At 46.8% G+C, this 16,635-nt stretch overlaps 1 protein-coding gene across 4 annotated transcripts in view; it reads right to left on the bottom strand.

Moving 5' to 3' along the window:
- IL1RAP (interleukin 1 receptor accessory protein) overlaps positions 1-16,635 on the bottom strand; it is a 55,351-nt gene that overhangs the window by 6,354 nt on the left and 32,362 nt on the right. Inside the window, exons 6-12 of one of the 4 annotated variants that reach the window (XM_026070981.1) lie at positions 16,086-16,251; positions 15,025-15,096; positions 13,707-13,836; positions 12,304-12,452; positions 7,885-8,034; positions 6,762-6,905; positions 297-3,017 (exon numbers count right to left, since the gene is read on the bottom strand). In XM_026070981.1, coding sequence (XP_025926766.1) covers positions 2,662-3,017; positions 6,762-6,905; positions 7,885-8,034; positions 12,304-12,452; positions 13,707-13,836; positions 15,025-15,096; positions 16,086-16,251 — 1,167 coding nt within the window. In that variant the 3' untranslated portion in view covers positions 297-2,661. Of the gene's footprint in view, positions 1-296; positions 3,018-6,761; positions 6,906-7,884; positions 8,035-8,897; positions 9,319-9,356; positions 9,710-12,303; positions 12,453-13,706; positions 13,837-15,024; positions 15,097-16,085; positions 16,252-16,635 lie in introns of those variants that run through there. The other 3 variants (XM_026070980.1, XM_026070983.1, XM_026070982.1) reach the window with 3 other exon arrangements.

Here is a 16,635-nt window from a genome sequence, read left to right as displayed (position 1 = left end):
CTGTAGACTTCCTTCTTCTGGTTGAGTTTTGCCAGGAGCTCCTTGCTCATCCATGCAGGTCTCCTGCCTCCTTTGCTTGACTTCCTACTCATAGGGATGCACCACTCTTGAGTCTGGAGGAAGTGATGTTTGAATATTAACCAGCTCTCTTGAACACCCCTTCCTTCTAGGGCCCTAACCCATGGGATTCCTCCAAGTAGGTCCCTGAAGAGGCCAGAGTTTGCTCTCCTGAAGTCCAGGGTTACGATCCTACTTGGTGCCCTGCTGCCTCCTCGCAGGATCCTGAACTCCACGATCTCATTATTTATTTGGAAAACTTTTAGAATAAAAACAGCAAAGTAAATGAGGCTTTAATTTCCAAAATAATCAGACTTAGTAAAATATCAGCAGAAACTCTCTTGGTGCCTCAGCCAAAAGTGAGATGCAGTGTGGCGAGGTCTGGGATGTTAATTGAATTTATGCATATTTCTGAGACAATCTTTTAAAAATCAAATTGGAATCTAACACAGTTCTGCTTTGGCCTCAGGGCCTTCCCTCTGCCTGCAGATCTGGCAGCTGCTTACAGAGATGCTGAAAACATGAACAAAAAGATGAAGCTGGGCAAAATGAAGCAGTTGCAACGGCTTCACAAAGCTTAGCATATTTTTGGGTGCTGTCTCATACAAATGAAGCTTCATGGTGTGTGGGAATCTGCTCTGCCTTTCTGCAGACAACCACAGCAGGAAGGCTCAACAACAGCAAAACTTTTAAGCACCTCCGAGCAAATGAGAAGCTCCACTGCCTTCAGTGAGGCTGACTGCAATTTTTCACCTGCTTGAAACAAAGCTTATTGGGGGTGGAGGGGAGGAGAGACGAAGAGGAAGGTGAGAAAGAAGAAAGCTCTATTTGTTCCACATTTTTACAGTACCTGGCCCAGTGGTGTGGGTGGCTGGGGCCCCCAGCTCCCCTGGAATACCATTAGTAATCATAAGGGCAAGGGGGCTTTGCTGACACCAGGAATCAGCCCCGCACCTTTAAAGCTGGGCTGCTTGCTGGGTCACCCACAAACCTCGCAGCCCACTTGAGCGAATAGTGCACATACTCCGACTTGTAGTGCCTTTTTAATGCCATTATGGATGGCTACACCTCACCCGCTGGACACCAGCAGAGTGAAAGCATGAGTCAGAGCTGACTCAAGAGCGATCATTATCCACAAAAACTAAACGTACTTAGTGTGTGCAACATTGAATTCCACAATTATGTGAGAAGGCCCTTGCACAGGCAGCTATGGGAATATGGAGGCACCCCCAGAGCTTGTAGTATTATGTGAAAACACTGTGAACAACAGTGCCAGCCAAGGCCCGCTGTGCTCTGGTCTGTCCCACCAGGGAAGGGACACTCCCCCCTCGTCTGAAAGGCCCGTCTGCAGGCGCATTAACACACAGGCCCTTTCCTGTGCCTGCTGCCTCCCATTTAAGCAAGGACTGGTACTCTGTGGCTTTTGTGAAAGGCTGCAGAAGCTGAGACAGACCTGTTCTGCAGCTTTGAACCGAGAACAAGAGGGGCAGAGGTTTGCTCTGTAAAAACCAAGGTGGGTTTAAACCCGAGCCCTGAATTACAAAAACAGTGATGCTCATCATACCCAGCCAGTATCATCTGAGGGGTGCTATCCAGCTGGATAGACCTAATAGCTTTTAATAAGGGAAGGAAAGTTCAGGTAAGTTTGTGGGGTTCCCTGGGAAGCTGGGCAGATATCTAGTGTGCTGGTGTCCTTGGCAGCACCTTCCACAATGCTTTCCCACCGGAGCAGCGCAGACAGAGCAGGGGGGTTCAATAGTAAATTGGGGTTCCTTGCAGTGCTTGTGAAGTCCCTGAGTTTATTCTACAAATAAGCACCTCTCACACATGTTCCATGACCTGTGCTAACAAGAGATTCCCCTGGATTAAGAGCATTACAGCCCTGAAGGATCTGGGACACCTGGAAGACTGCGGAGTCCCAGAGACTGACCACTTATTAGTAGAAATGATATAATACACATAGCACATAGCAGAGCTTTAAAAAAACAAAAAGATTTGCTTCTGTAACAGCCATTTCACACTGGCAAACTACCTGAATGCATCTGCTCCTACAAGAGTGTGGGGAGAGACAACGAGGAGCCTCAAGAGTGTAGGGGCTGTAGTGTGCTTCCCCCACGGAAGCAGAACTCTGCGATCCTGCAGGACTATGAGGCGGGGACACATGTGAAAGGCTCCACACTGGAGACACTGTTCAAACTGTCCCCCAGGCTCCATGGTGGGGATCAGCRAACAGGAAGGAGTGAAGCCTCTTAGCAGAGGAAAAGAGCCCTGCCTGGGAATTTAAAGAGGGTCCAGTAGAAATTGGAGCTTGGAGTACTGGCCTGTACAAATGCCATGCTATCACCAGGTGCTGGCTGCACCCCACCTACACAGTCCAAATTCAGACCTTGAGCCTGGGACTTTTGTAGTTGATTAAAAGTGTTAGCATTTGCAGAAAGGAGGTGTGTGCATCTTTGGTCAGGGCAGTAGGAAAGCTGCAGGGAAGCATGACTGTCCTCTGAAATGCTTGGGACAGGGTCTTTCATGGCAAACCCTGAGTTCCTTCCCACTCCCCAGCCTAATTTGTGGATTTTTTTTTTTTTTTATGATAGTGTCAAACATTTCTCAGGGAGAAATATGAAGGCTCTTGCCCATCGAGGCTTGAACTCCTGCTAATTTTTTTACTGGCATCTCCACCTGCAGCTGCTTCCAGAACCTGCCCTTTGGAAACTTGGATTTCTCGCCTTTCCATTTAATGACAGTCAAGGCTGCCTTGGCCTGCTTCAGCTCCTTCACCTTGCTCTTCTTGATGGCTTTGTACTGCACTAGAATGACTTTGATGCTGCCCTTGGAGGCCATATTCTCTAGACCAGCCTTGAGCTCCAGCAGGGCCTGTGTCCCCTGCAAGACGTAGTTGGGGCTCAGGACAACAAGCAGGCGGCGGCTTTTCTGGATGAAGCTCAGGGTTTCATCTGTGACAACTGGGAGAAAGAAACATCAAGGTGGTTAGTGATGGCTGAGAACAGGCTGCTGAGCTGCTAAGGTGATGCCAGGTTCCTCTCAGAGGGGACAATAAAATCCCTTGGAGGCCCTCTCCAGAGAYTACGCTAGTGATCCCAACACTGAAAGTGATCCTAGGTAGGGCCTCCTACCCTGCAACTGGTACCCACTGCCCCAGACAATAACATCTACTGCTCCCAGCCTCAGTCTGCCTGTCTCTCCATGATATGTGGACAAGGTGCCTGAGGTAGCTACATGTAAAAAGCGCTGTACTATGTGGCAGTGACACCATTCGATGCCATGAGGATGCCAAGCAGCAAAGATGGCTGCTTTGGTAGGCTCAGATTTAGCTTCCTTCTAGAGACTGTGGAAAAAGAGACTGTTCAGAGCAAAGCATAAAAATTGTAGGGCCTGATCCCTGGACCAGCTGGACAACACATGACCTCAAGTGAAAAAAGACAATCCAATTAGGCGGCAGGAAGCCTATGCTTAAATCCTCCTTTGACTGATGTCCAGAATGACTGTGGGTGATCCTTTCATCTCTCTTGCTTTGGTTTCCCAACAGCAAGCACACACAAGAATTATCTATGCCCTCCCTAAGTGTCCTTACAGGTTAATTGACTCTGGAAATCCTATTACCCTAACTACTGTTTTTCATCCAGTTGTTCCTGTTACTGTCATTGATGAAAGCAGATTTGTGTTTCTAGAAGTGACAAGTGCAACTGCTCAGAGGATTTTTAATGAAGTGTCCAAAAATGACACCCTTAGAGCTGAATACATGTCATGGTAACTGTGGATCCTCTATGGTTTTCTAACATTTGCAGGTAGATTGTCCTTAGCCACCTTTCTGTAATTAATGTGAAGCCTCTTTGCAACTGTGAATCCCCGAGATTGCTCCCTCTGTTGCAGGATCTCCCACGCTTCATTGACAAGGGAATGTTCTTGACTGGTCAGAAGATACAATGGAGAATAAAATAACACTTACACATAACTTCATTTAGCTGTCAAGCACGTTTGATTAGCTCCTGTCAGCACACTAGCAGGATAATCCATCTCCCACTGTTTCTTCATCAAGGACAACATAATTCTCTACCTATGACACAGATGCACACACCGGAGGCAAGACACCAGCTGCCAAAAGCTATTTCCTGGCCTGGCATGCTTCCCCAAGAAGGAGATTAGTCAAATCCCAGCTAAGAAGCGGTGGGGAAGCCACAATAGTGTTGCATATGGCACTGCAACTAAAAGTGACCCTCTCAGTGCTCAGGAAGTCTTGGCCTTTGAATTCATCAGACTAAGGCAACCAGTGACTACTGCTGTGTGCAGGGATGGGAGCACTCCCGGGGGGGGGGGGGCTGGGGCTGTGGACAGAGAGCTGAGCTAGGAGGAAAAAAGGGAAGGATGGAAATAAGTGGCAGAGTGGAACAGGAGGGAGATGTAAGTCCCAAGGAACAACTGGTGAGAACAGGTCTGTGTGCAGGAGCTAGCTGCAGCTGTTTTGAGCTCTGAGCTGGTGGTAGTTCTGGAAAGCCCAGTTCAGCAGCTGGGCTGCCTGGTAGACAGTGTGCCTCTCCTTTCAACAGTCCCATGTCTGTGCACAAGCGGGAGAGAAGTGGAGGAATGGCAGAGACTAGCATCTATCCATTCAGCTTGGCTCATGAGCTTGCAACCCTTTTATAACAGGCAGTGGCCAGCATCTGTTCAGAAGAGCTTTTGCAGTAAAGCTGCAATGTCCTTCTTGAAACCCCCTTTCAGGAGCTCTGCACTGGGGCATCATGATGCCAACATTGCTGTTCCACAGACGGAAGCTGGAACAAGCCAAAGGCAACCTGAGGACACACTTCTCTGGATCAAGCACAAGATCCAAGCTTTCAGCAGGGCATCTCCTTATGGCAAGCACAGCTCAACGTGCAGCCGTGTGTGTCCTTGACCATGCACACAGCAGAATAGTGGGGCAGATGAGAGTACACAGCCATGACTACTCTGCTAGCTGTTCGCTTCACACCTACCCATGACCAAGACAAATGGCAACCTGACCCAGGGGTTCTTCTTTTGCCACACAGGCTGTTGTTCACCACAGCACAGCTTGGCTGATTTTAATCTTTTAGCTCTGTCTTTTATTTTTTCTCTCTCTCACCTAGCAGAGAATTGGATCAGGTTTGAGTGGGAGGAAGGAGGCAGTTGTCTGCCTGCAGCCCTGCTGCCATCAGCTGAGATCTCCTCAAACTTCAGCAGTCAAGGAGACATGGGCAGAGACCACAATCTGGTGTGCAAATGCTGAAGGCTGCGTGGCTGCAGGCAGTACAGCTAGCCAGCCAACAGGCAGTATTTGCAACAGGACAAGAAGCCTTACTAAGTAAACTGACTTCCTTCATGCAACCAGTGAATACACTTCTGGCCTACAGCAGTCTTAAGCAGCACAGAGAGAGGGAAGCTGCTCTACTGATTAGCCTCCCAAATTAAACAACCTGAACTATTAGCACTTGCAAACCTGCTTTGAGCACCAAGCAAACAGAGCCTGGAGGATGACCTGCCAGTGATTCAGGCTTTCCTTAGAACTAACAGTGTCAGGATTACAGCTCTCTTCCCATCCCTGGGGCACCTGTATTTATTTGCCCTTAAACTTCGAGGTGCTGTAGTCTGGCAATGAGCTAGGAGAGAAAGATAAAAGGATCCTGAACTGATTCTGCTTCCTCCCACACAGCTCAGGCTGGACTGGGACTCCAGCAGTCCCTCCTGTCCCACCCGAAAGTAAGTAAGTGAGTCAACACCACACAGACTTCATCTGCACAAGTTCTGATGTCGGTGGGGTCCTGACCTGAACCCATGAGTTCAAGCGGTCTGTGCACTGACAACGGTTAGGCTTTGATCTCTTAGTTGGGTCAGGGACCCTAGAGCCACCTTGGCCTCCCAGACACTAGAAATTGAGAGTGTTGGGTAGATTTGTGTCCTTGCTATGGTACCTCTGTGACTATACGTGTATCTGGAGAGTTCCACAAACTTCCATTCTTGGTGATTCCCTTCATCCTTGTAGGGGGCTTTTTGACTAGAACCGTGGCATATGATTTAGCTTGAAACAACAATAAGGATATCTACATCTTAGTGAAGAGATTAGTCCCACTACACGCAACGAAGTATTCTTAATCATAGCTACCAATTGTATGCTATCTTAGACATAGACTCTCTAATTAATGAGGGTGAGTGGGAGGCCTCCTGGGAAGACACATTATCTTCTCACTGATGCTGGCAGGGTGTTCTCCACCCTCCCTGAAGCAAACACTCCTGGTATTTATGGTCACTCACTAATGCTGTCTGAGGCCTACCAGTCTGGTCCAGTATCATACTCTCCCCGTGTCTTTCCTTTCTAGCCTTGACTTCACCCCCATTTCTTAAGGCAGCTCAGAGGTTTGTACAAAGGTCAATGGGCCAGTTGCCTTGTGTTGCTAGATCCATCACTCCTCGTACATCACTCTTGGAGAGAGCAATGGAAATGAGCAACCTCTACCACTTTCCCATAGCAGCCTTTCAGGTGGCCTGGAGCATCTGCTGCATTGTAATGTGAAACAAAAATACTAGAAGATACCAACAAGAGATGATTAACAGAGATGGGGAAAATAAAGGATAAAGTTAAGCTGGAGAGGCCAGCTCCTATCAGTTATCAGTACCACAAAGACAATAAGGAAGAGAGGATGTGCATGCAGCACAGCACCCTGTGAAATACTCACTTCCCCCGGGGAGGCTGTCTCTGTCGAAGATACACAGCTTGTACCCAAACTCATTCTCCAAGACTCCCCGCAGCGTCAGCAGCACAAATTCCTCCTCTTCCGCATTTCGTGCATAGGACACATATACATCGTACTCCTTCCCATCTGAGTGTTGGGATTACAGAGAATCACAAAGAGCAGAAGAGACACTTGTGATACTGGCTGAGTCTTTGACTTGCTTCAGAGGAAAATCAAATATGAAGGCCCACTTTGAGCCCTCAGGGCTTTCCAGGTATCATGAATTAAAACACACTGATCTCTACAGTTACAAGAGAGCAGCGGTGCCCCTTTGACTGAATGGGCAGATACCCAGACACCACTGGGTTGTTGAAGCAGAAGACTGCAACAACATAACCACCTCATTCTGTGCAGTTTCCCTTATACTTTTACATCTCTGACATTGCTTGCTCTCATTACTGTCAAGTCCCATGAGCAATCCCACCAAACAGAGATTTGCACCCTGACTACATCCTCTGAGAGCCTCAGCACTCCCTCGGGAGGTTCACACAACAGGCTGTGAGGGCAAGAAATTAACATCCTCCTCATCCTGCAGAGGGAGAAATCTCAGCTCAGAATTTAAGAGATGAATTTCCAGCAGYATAAGGCGGCTGTGGCAAAACTGAGGATAGAAGGGTCATTTCCAGATCCTGTGCTTTAGACGCTTAATAACCTCCCCCTTTCAGATGCCTTCACCCATCTCAAAACAAATCACATCTGCTTCTCTAATCCTTACACAGAGTGACCAGAGAAACCACGGACTTGTTGAAACTTGGTAACTTTTCTCTGACTGTTTTGATCACATGAAATAGCTAGCCTTCAGTGAAGCAGCGTCCAGGGAGCCTGACATGTCCACACTTCACCCCTGCTGAGAACATGGAGGACTTCTCTCTCTCCTTCCCCCAGTCCCAAGTCTGACATCTCTTGCTCTAAAATGACCCAGAAACCTGCAGGTATAAACATGGAAGGTCAAAATGTTATTTGGCTGTGAAGAGGGTTAAAAGAGCTTATATGAAAATTCCTATATACAAATGAAGGGTCTGGCCGGTAGCAGGATAAAATGAACGTAACATCTTTAAATTCTTACCTAGAATGGTTTCATCTGTTCCAAAATGGGCCCGATAGAAGAGAACCATTTCAAGCCAATAAACGTGATAGATGACTATCAGCACCACAACGAGCAGGATGGTTGCTCCCAGTCCACAGGCCAGCTCCACGGTGTACTTTGGTGGCACAACTGAGTTTGAAAAGAAAGAGGGGTCCTGCTTTACAGAACAGGCTGGGCCTTCAGCTAAGTAGGAACAAGTCTGTGTCACGTGCAGCCAAGGAACAAAGTGGAACACCGGGGAATAACAGCCAAGAGCTAAGCTGGCCCTTCAGAGGAACATGGCCAAGCCAAGGCCCTTCTGGTAGGACGCGCAATGGCTGGCCATCCTAGAGTACCTTTTCTGGGTTACCAGGTGTGGGTGGGACTGGCGGGGCACAGGCATCAATACAAGTCAGAGCAAGGGTTGGAATTCTGCTTCTGAGTGAGACACTGTGAGCAGCCAGCTGGTACAATGACCTGTACATGGAAACCAGTTGCACAGTCCAAAGCCAGCTCATGGACCGTGGCCTTCTCAGGAGCATGTGCAACCTCTTAGAGCAACACCACAGCAAAAAGCCAACCAAAGCTCACCTGCAGCAAAATAAAAGTCATGGCCACCACCTTCCCTCCTCATCAAACACACACAGTTCTTGTGGCTTGTCCCAGACTGATAACAAGGATATAACTAGCCATGACCTGATTTTTTTCTGTCAGGAAAGAAGAATCTGTGTTCATCTCAGAAAAGCTGAAATGCTGGCAAACAAATAGGACAACTTTTGCACACCAAACCACAACATGGCAGACTCCCTCCATACAGTGTCTGACATGCCACTGCTGTTTCCTTAAATTAAGGACAGGAAATAACTCTGCTAACTGTATCTCTGGGCAACTCAGTTTTTATGGTGATTCAGGTGGCAGATGACATGCGCACTAGTAAATTGCACGATAAGAGAAGAGTGTCGCGGTCTGTGGGAGTAGCGGGAAAGAATCAGATGCAGTCGCAGAATGCAGATTCAATTCCAGCTTTATTCAGCAATTTGCTCATCTTATATATGTTTGTGCAGTCATGGCATACAGGCACGCGGCACCTTGGCCACTTTGATTGGTTAGCTGCTATCAAGCAAGCGGCGTTCGCTGTAGAACATGCAATAAGCACGCACTAGCAATAGCTGTATGATTGGTTTACAGCTTCTGTCCACGCGCCTAAAGCAGATATATGATTGGTGCAATAGTTGCTGTTCACGTGGAGGGGCTTGTCAGCCCCCTCCTTGACTTGTTTACCACTACTTGTCTTCCCCTTCTGTAACAGTCTAAGAATGCTCAAGGACAGTTCACATAGCCGCAGGGAGCCTCCCTCTATTGTGCCTTTACTGACCTCTAGAGCCTCCTTGAGCAACCTTTATAATTCTTCATACAGATGATTATTCTGAAGCACTGCAAGAGCCCCAACAGAAGAGCAGTAAGTCAAAACATTAAATTTACAAAACTTAATAAGTTTTATTGGAAACCAAACCACCAAAAAGAAAATGGAAAGAATTTAACAAGTTTCATCAGCTGATAAGCAGCAGCAGCAGCTCCAGCACAAGAGAAGGAGAGGGAAACCTTCCAGAAAAGCAGGAAAGATATATAAACTAATATAAAGAAAGGGTTGAAGAGAGACATTTTCTTATAGCCAACATGTATAGCTACTTGCTAAAAACTGGAAGGCAAGTGGGGGATTAGGTTCTGGCATGCTTGATATTCCTATGTGTGATGGGATGATCTGCCTTGAGCTTAGCTTAAGGTTGTTCTGCCAGCAGTGGTCTGGGCTGGTTCTTGCAATTTGCTGTGAAATGGAGCAGAAACAAAGGGTTGTAAGTAACCAGGCTTACTCAAAGGGAATCTACTCAACTGCCTCAGGTACAGCAGGAGCAAGCAGGAGAGGAAGAGAAGGGAGTGGATAGTAAAGATCAGTCCGTTGGAAACAGCATTTAGGCACTGCTGTACAGAGAAAGAATTTGAAAGTTTTAGATTCTCTGCTGCTACCTGTACAAACATTACCATCCCAGAAGAATGATGTAGGATGAACATGCTGGTAGATGGTTCCAGCCTTTTTTAATTGTGTGCTTGATCTATTGTTCCTTTCTAATGATCCAGAAAAGGGTTACCTCAAATGAGCGGGACTAAAAATGAAAGAGGACCAGGACTAAGGATGTACTGGCCTTGGCGAAAAGAAGATTTTGCAACCTATCCTTCCAGCAACCACACTGGTAATAGACTGTATGAAAGAAGAGAAAGAGCTCTCCCAGTAAAGATCTCTGTGAGCCCTCCCACGTTATTGGGGCAGAAATGGAGGGAGAAAGTGGCATGAGCTATACAAGGGAGGGCAGCATCTCTTATGGGAGAAGGGAGATCTAAATTGCAGCAAGCAGGTCTCAAAGGTCTAGAGGAAGTTGATAAGGAGGCAGAAATATCCACCTTAGTCAGGAAATCTCACATAACTATACTAAAGGCTTAGTTCTTATTTCTGTCAGATGTGTTTTTGAAACAGGAAAAAACAAGCACGTTTGATGAAAGAAAGCTGTCAATAGCAAAAAACACTCTGAATTGTCCTTTTCATCTTTGCTGGATCAGTCCATGCCAACTATGCTGAGATGCTTGTGTCTAGAATGGGGCATTATCACAGCAAGGAGTAAAACCCCTGGGCATTGCGCTTAGACTGTCCCACTCCCTGAGGAATGTCGAAGAGTTTAGTCTGCCTTCTAGAGGAGGTCTTGGGCTTCTCACTGAAAAGCTCAAGCCCAGCAGGTTGTTTGTTCCTTGCACCCTCCTTGCTGCTGACCTCCTGGTAAATCCAAGCTTGGAGAGAGCTATGGGCATCTCCAGTATGCAGAGATCCTATTTAGGGAGAGTTTCTGGCAGCTTTCCAGGAACGAACACTACTTTAACAATGTCTGATGCTTTTTTCAGTAAAGTCCAATCTCAGAGGCCTGTTCTATGCAACAAGCAAAAGATGGTTTGGTCCAGGCTGCAAATGCAAGTGTTAAAAGGAGATGGACAGCTTTAGTTAAAATAATTCCATACTCAGTCCAGAATGAGTTTTCCGGGCCTGGGTAGTATTTAAAATTTGATAAAAGGTAACCCTGGCACAAGGAACTCTCTGTAATATTGACCTCTGCTAGTCTGCAAAGGGAAAGCCAGCTCACAGTTCAATGTACCTTGATACACAGATCCAACTCACCCATGCTTTTCTGGTGGTAGGTGGGTTTGCGTTTCAGTTCCTAGTGCCCAGCAAGGGGAGAGCTGCTCTGTTCTGTGCTGATGGCCCTTGCTATATATACCCTGTGAAACAGGCCAGGGCTAAACCCTCCTCCCACTTTTTTATGCATTTAACAGACTCATGACACATTTTGTCTGAGCTGCAGAGTGGTGTCAGAGCACCACAGAAAGAAATGAGCCTTGGGTTAGGCTGCTGCAGGAGATACATGCATGTTCCCCTGCGTAGCACACACTGAAATTGGAAGTGAATGTGGGGGCAAAGGAAATCAGGAAACTCCCAGTTCTAGGTGGGAGAGCATCACCCAGAAAGGTCCTACAGCTGCTGCGCTGTAGCAATGCAGTACCATCAAGTACTACTGGACTGGGATAAACTACAGCCTAAGGTATCTTGGCTTGAAGTCTACATGCTCTAAAGGATGGATGGCCAACTGGTAGCTCCTGGGTCAAACAAAACTCTCAAGCATCTGACTACAGGGCAGCGTCGGCTGTGGGCTGAAGGGCAGTGGGAATCCTAGCTATGCAAGGGAGTGAGCCAGCCAGGCCTGCTAAGGACGGCGCTACCCCAGCAGTCACTCCAGATTCGCCCACATCCAGTGCAGCCATGGAGCAGTACAACCCCTGGGGAACCAACATCATCTTCTGAAGGGGACCAGCCCATGCTCCTCTCCCCTCAGCCCTCCCGGCCATACCATGCTGTCTCCAGGCTCACATATTCGACTCCCATCTCAGTGCTATATGGAGGTTCGCTTCTGTGTATCTGCTTATCTGTAAAACCACAACACACACTTGGAGAAGGGATTTCTTAACACTCTCCTTGCTCTTTCCCKGTTCAGAGGGACATCAAGTAAGCTGAGATCATTTCTGGTACAAACAGCCTGTGCCCTTGGGTCTGCTTCAGTTGTGGTACGTGGATGGGATGAAAAAACAGTTCTACGCTTCCTTCTTTCTCCCCAGGCCTTTGATCACAGTAGGATGTATCTGATATGCACCCTTGGCAAGAAGAAGTGCAATCTGGGCAGCAGTAATACTGCAGTGTGTACAGAACAGTGTGTGTTGGGGAAAAGCACCTGATGGAATTATTTGTTTCCCTTTTGTTTTGTAGGACCAACAGTCCTGTTTGAGTGTGCCTCATTTTACACCCATGCTCTGCAAGTATTTTACCTTTCATGCGCACTACGGCCTGGCTATGGTCCTCCCCTCTGGCATTTCTGGCATAGCAAGTGTAATTGCGTTTCAAGTCCTCTGGTGTGGCTTTTGCAACCGTTAGAGTCCTTATGATAGTTTTGTCTTCAAAATTTCCAATAATTTCACTGGAAGAGAAAAGCTAGAACATTACACATGTGAAACCACAGTGAGTTCTTAGTGATGAACAGTCCTTTCCCTGATGGAACCTGAGCCTTTCTTTAAAAAACACCTAAACTGATACTTAAGAATTGATATATATTTCACATTTTAATATGGAAAATTTCAGCTGCGACTGTTCCTTTATCTGATTTTGCTTACGTTATTTTGCCATTCATACTTCTCTCATTGCAGATGTGTCACATTGTATTTTAAGAGACAAAGAATTTCTTGCCTACAAAGCAACAGATTTTATGAACTCTGGATTCAGAGTCCATCGCACATTCCTTGTGCAATCCTGGATGACTCACTTTGTGCCTGAACTTATCATCTGCAAAATGGGGATAACAATATTTCCTTTTGCCTCTTATTTTTCTACATAGGTTTGCAAACTGATTGGAGCAGTGACTGCCTTCGACATGTTGTTCAGTACCCAGCAAATGGAATTCTGAACCTCATTTGGGTTCTTCATGTAATCGAACCTCTATTCTTCCTAATAACTACTACATATAATACTACATTTTTGTTCTCAGCCTCTGGCTTTTGAAAGATTTTTTCATTTGTGCTATTTTGGAACATTCCTGTAAACAAAATTGTGCCTGTCCATGTTTTAGAAGTGAAATCCCACAGTAGATTTGCAAACCTGGGCAATTAAGTATTTGACACTTCCAGCTGTTGTCACCCTATCAGGACCTGAATGAGTGATGGTGTGAACTGCTGGATAAAGTTCCCTTGAATCCTTCTGTAAGACGAGGCACTGGCAGGGCCCACAGGCCTCTTCCCCGAGCTCCTGACCCTCATCATGGGGTGGTGCAGACACAGAGTTTTCTGAGTGACAGAGGGAGGAATTCTACAATTCTACTGAGACAAGTGGGGTATTTGGTCCCCAGTATTTGTGGTGGAAGAGCAAGAGTAGAGGGATGGTAGGAGGCCTCCAAAGATCTGATGTTCTTTTGTCTGGAACTATTCATCTAACCACTTGCCTTGTTGTTGGGATAGCCACATGAACACACATCTGCTGGAGCAATCTCTGAACTGCCATTCAGAAATGAGCTGTCTCCTGGCTCTGTGTGCCATAACTTATCCTCTGTTTAAGGTCAAGGACTCTGGGCAGCTCTAGCAGAGGAACATACAGTACTCTTGCACATCTGTACCCAGGACCCCTCTGCAGGATCCAAAGAGAGGGTGAGATATAAATGAAGGTCTACATTACTAAGTGTTACCTTTGTGTGACTTTTATCTTGGGGTCCATGATGTCATCTGTGTTTTTCCCATCTATGGTCCACCACACCTCAGTCCGGGAGTCCTTTAAGAAGGTGAAGAAGACCTCACAGGACAGAACAAGCTCACCTCCTGGGAAGAAGAGAACACAGTGAGGTGGATGGCACAGCACGAACAGCACCATCCTGACTCCTGTGCTTTCTGGTGACCCTGTCAGCCTGAGCTCTGCCTCCTCCCAGGAGGGAACAAGGCCAGCATACACCTTCAAACATCTGATAATGGTTGAACACTCTGGACACACTGATTTGTGACAGACAAATAAATAGGAAAAAATATCCTGCCTTCCTAGTTACTTTAGAAATTCCTTGACTGCGCTGGATGATCTACCCATGGGAGATGGTCCATGCCTACCACTTCCTCGGAAAGCAGGGCAGTGTTAATGATCCCCCACTGCACAGCGGGCAGTTGCCTTAGAGAACAGGGTCAATTCCACAGAAGCATTTTGGTGTAGGAACACTTGTTCAGGTACTTAACTTCCCAGCAAGATCAGGGTTTGCAGCCTAAATCTTTGCGAACCAGAACCTAAGTGACTTTGTCTCACAGCTGGGCTGTGGGAGAACTCTGACCTTTTGAGCCAAAAAGCAGTGCTTTAAAAGTGAAGACTGCAGTTAATCATCACCATTGGCACCACATTTATTACATCAATCAACTGAGATCAACTCATAATGGGACAAGTTTAGGGAACTGCTCCAAAGAGCTATCCATCTAAACAGATGGGATGGGGGAAGGAGTGTAATACACTATTACACAACGCTGTGAGGTCAGCAAAAGGAGGGTTGCCATTGATTAGGAAGTAGCCAGCTAAAAGAAGGGAGGGGAGAAGAGCAAACTGCAGCAAGAAGGGTGAAGCCACCGAGGGGTCAAATGAGGGAGGGTTGGAGCAAACAGCCAGGGACAGGGCTGAGACAAAGTCATACAGGAATTTCTCTGAGCAGCTGACAGTCCCCATTTTGTCTGCTTCTGCAGCTGCTCCAGCCTGTTGGAGTCCTGTATTTCCATGCCTGAATATCTCAAAAAAATCTGTGCGCTCAAATAAACTTTTAAAGCTGTGCTCTCCTATTCTGCCATTGAGAACTGGCACCCAACACTATCTGCTAGACAACTTGTGGTAGCTTTCTTGATCTGTGAGGAAAATAGTCAGGGAAAGCATTGCGGGAGCAGAGGAAGGGGAACCCCTCTGTGCTTGGCTGGCTGTGTCTCCCCATCTCTGYGGGCAGGCTGCCAGGGCAGGCACAGCAGCTGGCTGGCATTGCAATTTACCTGGGTCCAGCTCGTAGACAACTTTCTCATTTGGAGAGATGAATTGTGGTGGCAAGGCCTTGTTGGGAGACCCTGCAGGAGAGAGCAGAGAGTCCCCCACCGGGGGCACAGACTTCATGAGACTCTGGGATTCTTGCAGCCTCGCTCATGATACCCCGCATTGCTCATGCCCTGATCTAACTTGTGATCAACCCTGCTGCAGAGTTTCATCCAATGAGAACTCTAATCCCAGCCCTCAAATTCAGTGCCAGACACAGAATTTGAAGCTCCTCCAAAGCTTAGGTACGTCTAGATGGAAAGTTTTGGTTCCTCCCACATTAAAACACTCCCATGTCCCTTTGGGTCCCGGAGGGTACATCTCTCATGAGGCACAATCTATAATAGAGGTTTTTTTTATTGCTGCTCCTAAAAATAAAGTACAAATGTGATTTCCTGCTATGGGTATATAATTCTGCTCTGAAAGCAGCAGGCACCATAGGACTCAGCATGTGCTCYACCGTTCACCAGGTTTCTAAGCTCCTTCTACAATTCACTGCCAGCTAGACTGAGCCCTTGTCACTGGCACAGACCTCTCCAAACACTGGGCTGGGTAACTGGAGTTAGCAGTCCTGCCTGGCTGAGCGGCAGTCTCAGCCTCAGCACATAAGCCTTCAAGTTTGAAGGAAGATTAAGGCAAGTTGGCTATGATGGGACAATTCTGCAATTTATGACAAGCAAAGGGCACTGGAGAGAAATATTAACAGTGCCAGGGTTATGCGTTCACATGCCAGCAGAGGGTACCCCTGACCATGTCATAGGCTGCATGTCGCCAGTCTAAGCCTGATCGCCTGCTGTGCTCTTTGGGGCATTCGGCATCTTAGTTGGTAGGACCTCTAGTGTGACATGCACTGGGCAGTCCCCCATGCTGACCCCAGTAAGCAAAAATATACCAGTGACAGGTGAATCGGGTAATACAGACTGAACACATCCATAAATGGATCCTGTGACAGATTTTTCTAACTGTTTTCACCACTTCTGCTGCTATCCATTTGAAATTTGCAGTTTTTTAAAGCCATTCTTACCCACAACCTTCATCTTCATGGTTCTAGTAAGATTATACGTTCTTCCATGGTCCTTGAATGTCACAATGCAGGTGTAATTCCCTTCATACACATTGCGAACAACGCCAATAACAAGCTTGGGCCCTTGGGGATATCGCTCATAGAAGTCATCCACCAACTTGCAGTTCTAGAGTCAGGCAGAAAAACACTTGAGTTTCGGGACTCAAATTTGAAGATATTGATTTAAATACTACTACAAAGATCTGTTTAAGTCTGTTTAAGAATATGATACTTTGGATTGTGATGTAGGCTAGACTTAAATGCCACAAATCCTGAGCATGCTGGAATAGGAACTGGTAGGTTCACTTGGAAAATGAGGTGATGAAGCAGATGACCCTAATAGTTTTATCCCACCTTAAACATGGACAATTTTATAAAAGACAGAGCTATAATCTAGGAGTACATTTGCAAGAAAGGTGAACACCTCAACAGAAGGAAGTGAAAAAGTAAAAAGAGAACATGTCCTCAGCTGATGTCAGCTTCTCTAACTCTTTTGCAGCTAATCAAGCTA

The sequence above is a fragment of the Apteryx rowi genome, unplaced genomic scaffold (assembly GCF_003343035.1).
Source record: "Apteryx rowi isolate R43461 unplaced genomic scaffold, aptRow1 scaffold_32, whole genome shotgun sequence".
NCBI lineage: Eukaryota > Metazoa > Chordata > Aves > Apterygiformes > Apterygidae > Apteryx > Apteryx rowi.
Note: the sequence above shows the minus strand (reverse complement) of the source record. Positions and strands in the feature narration are given on the sequence as shown.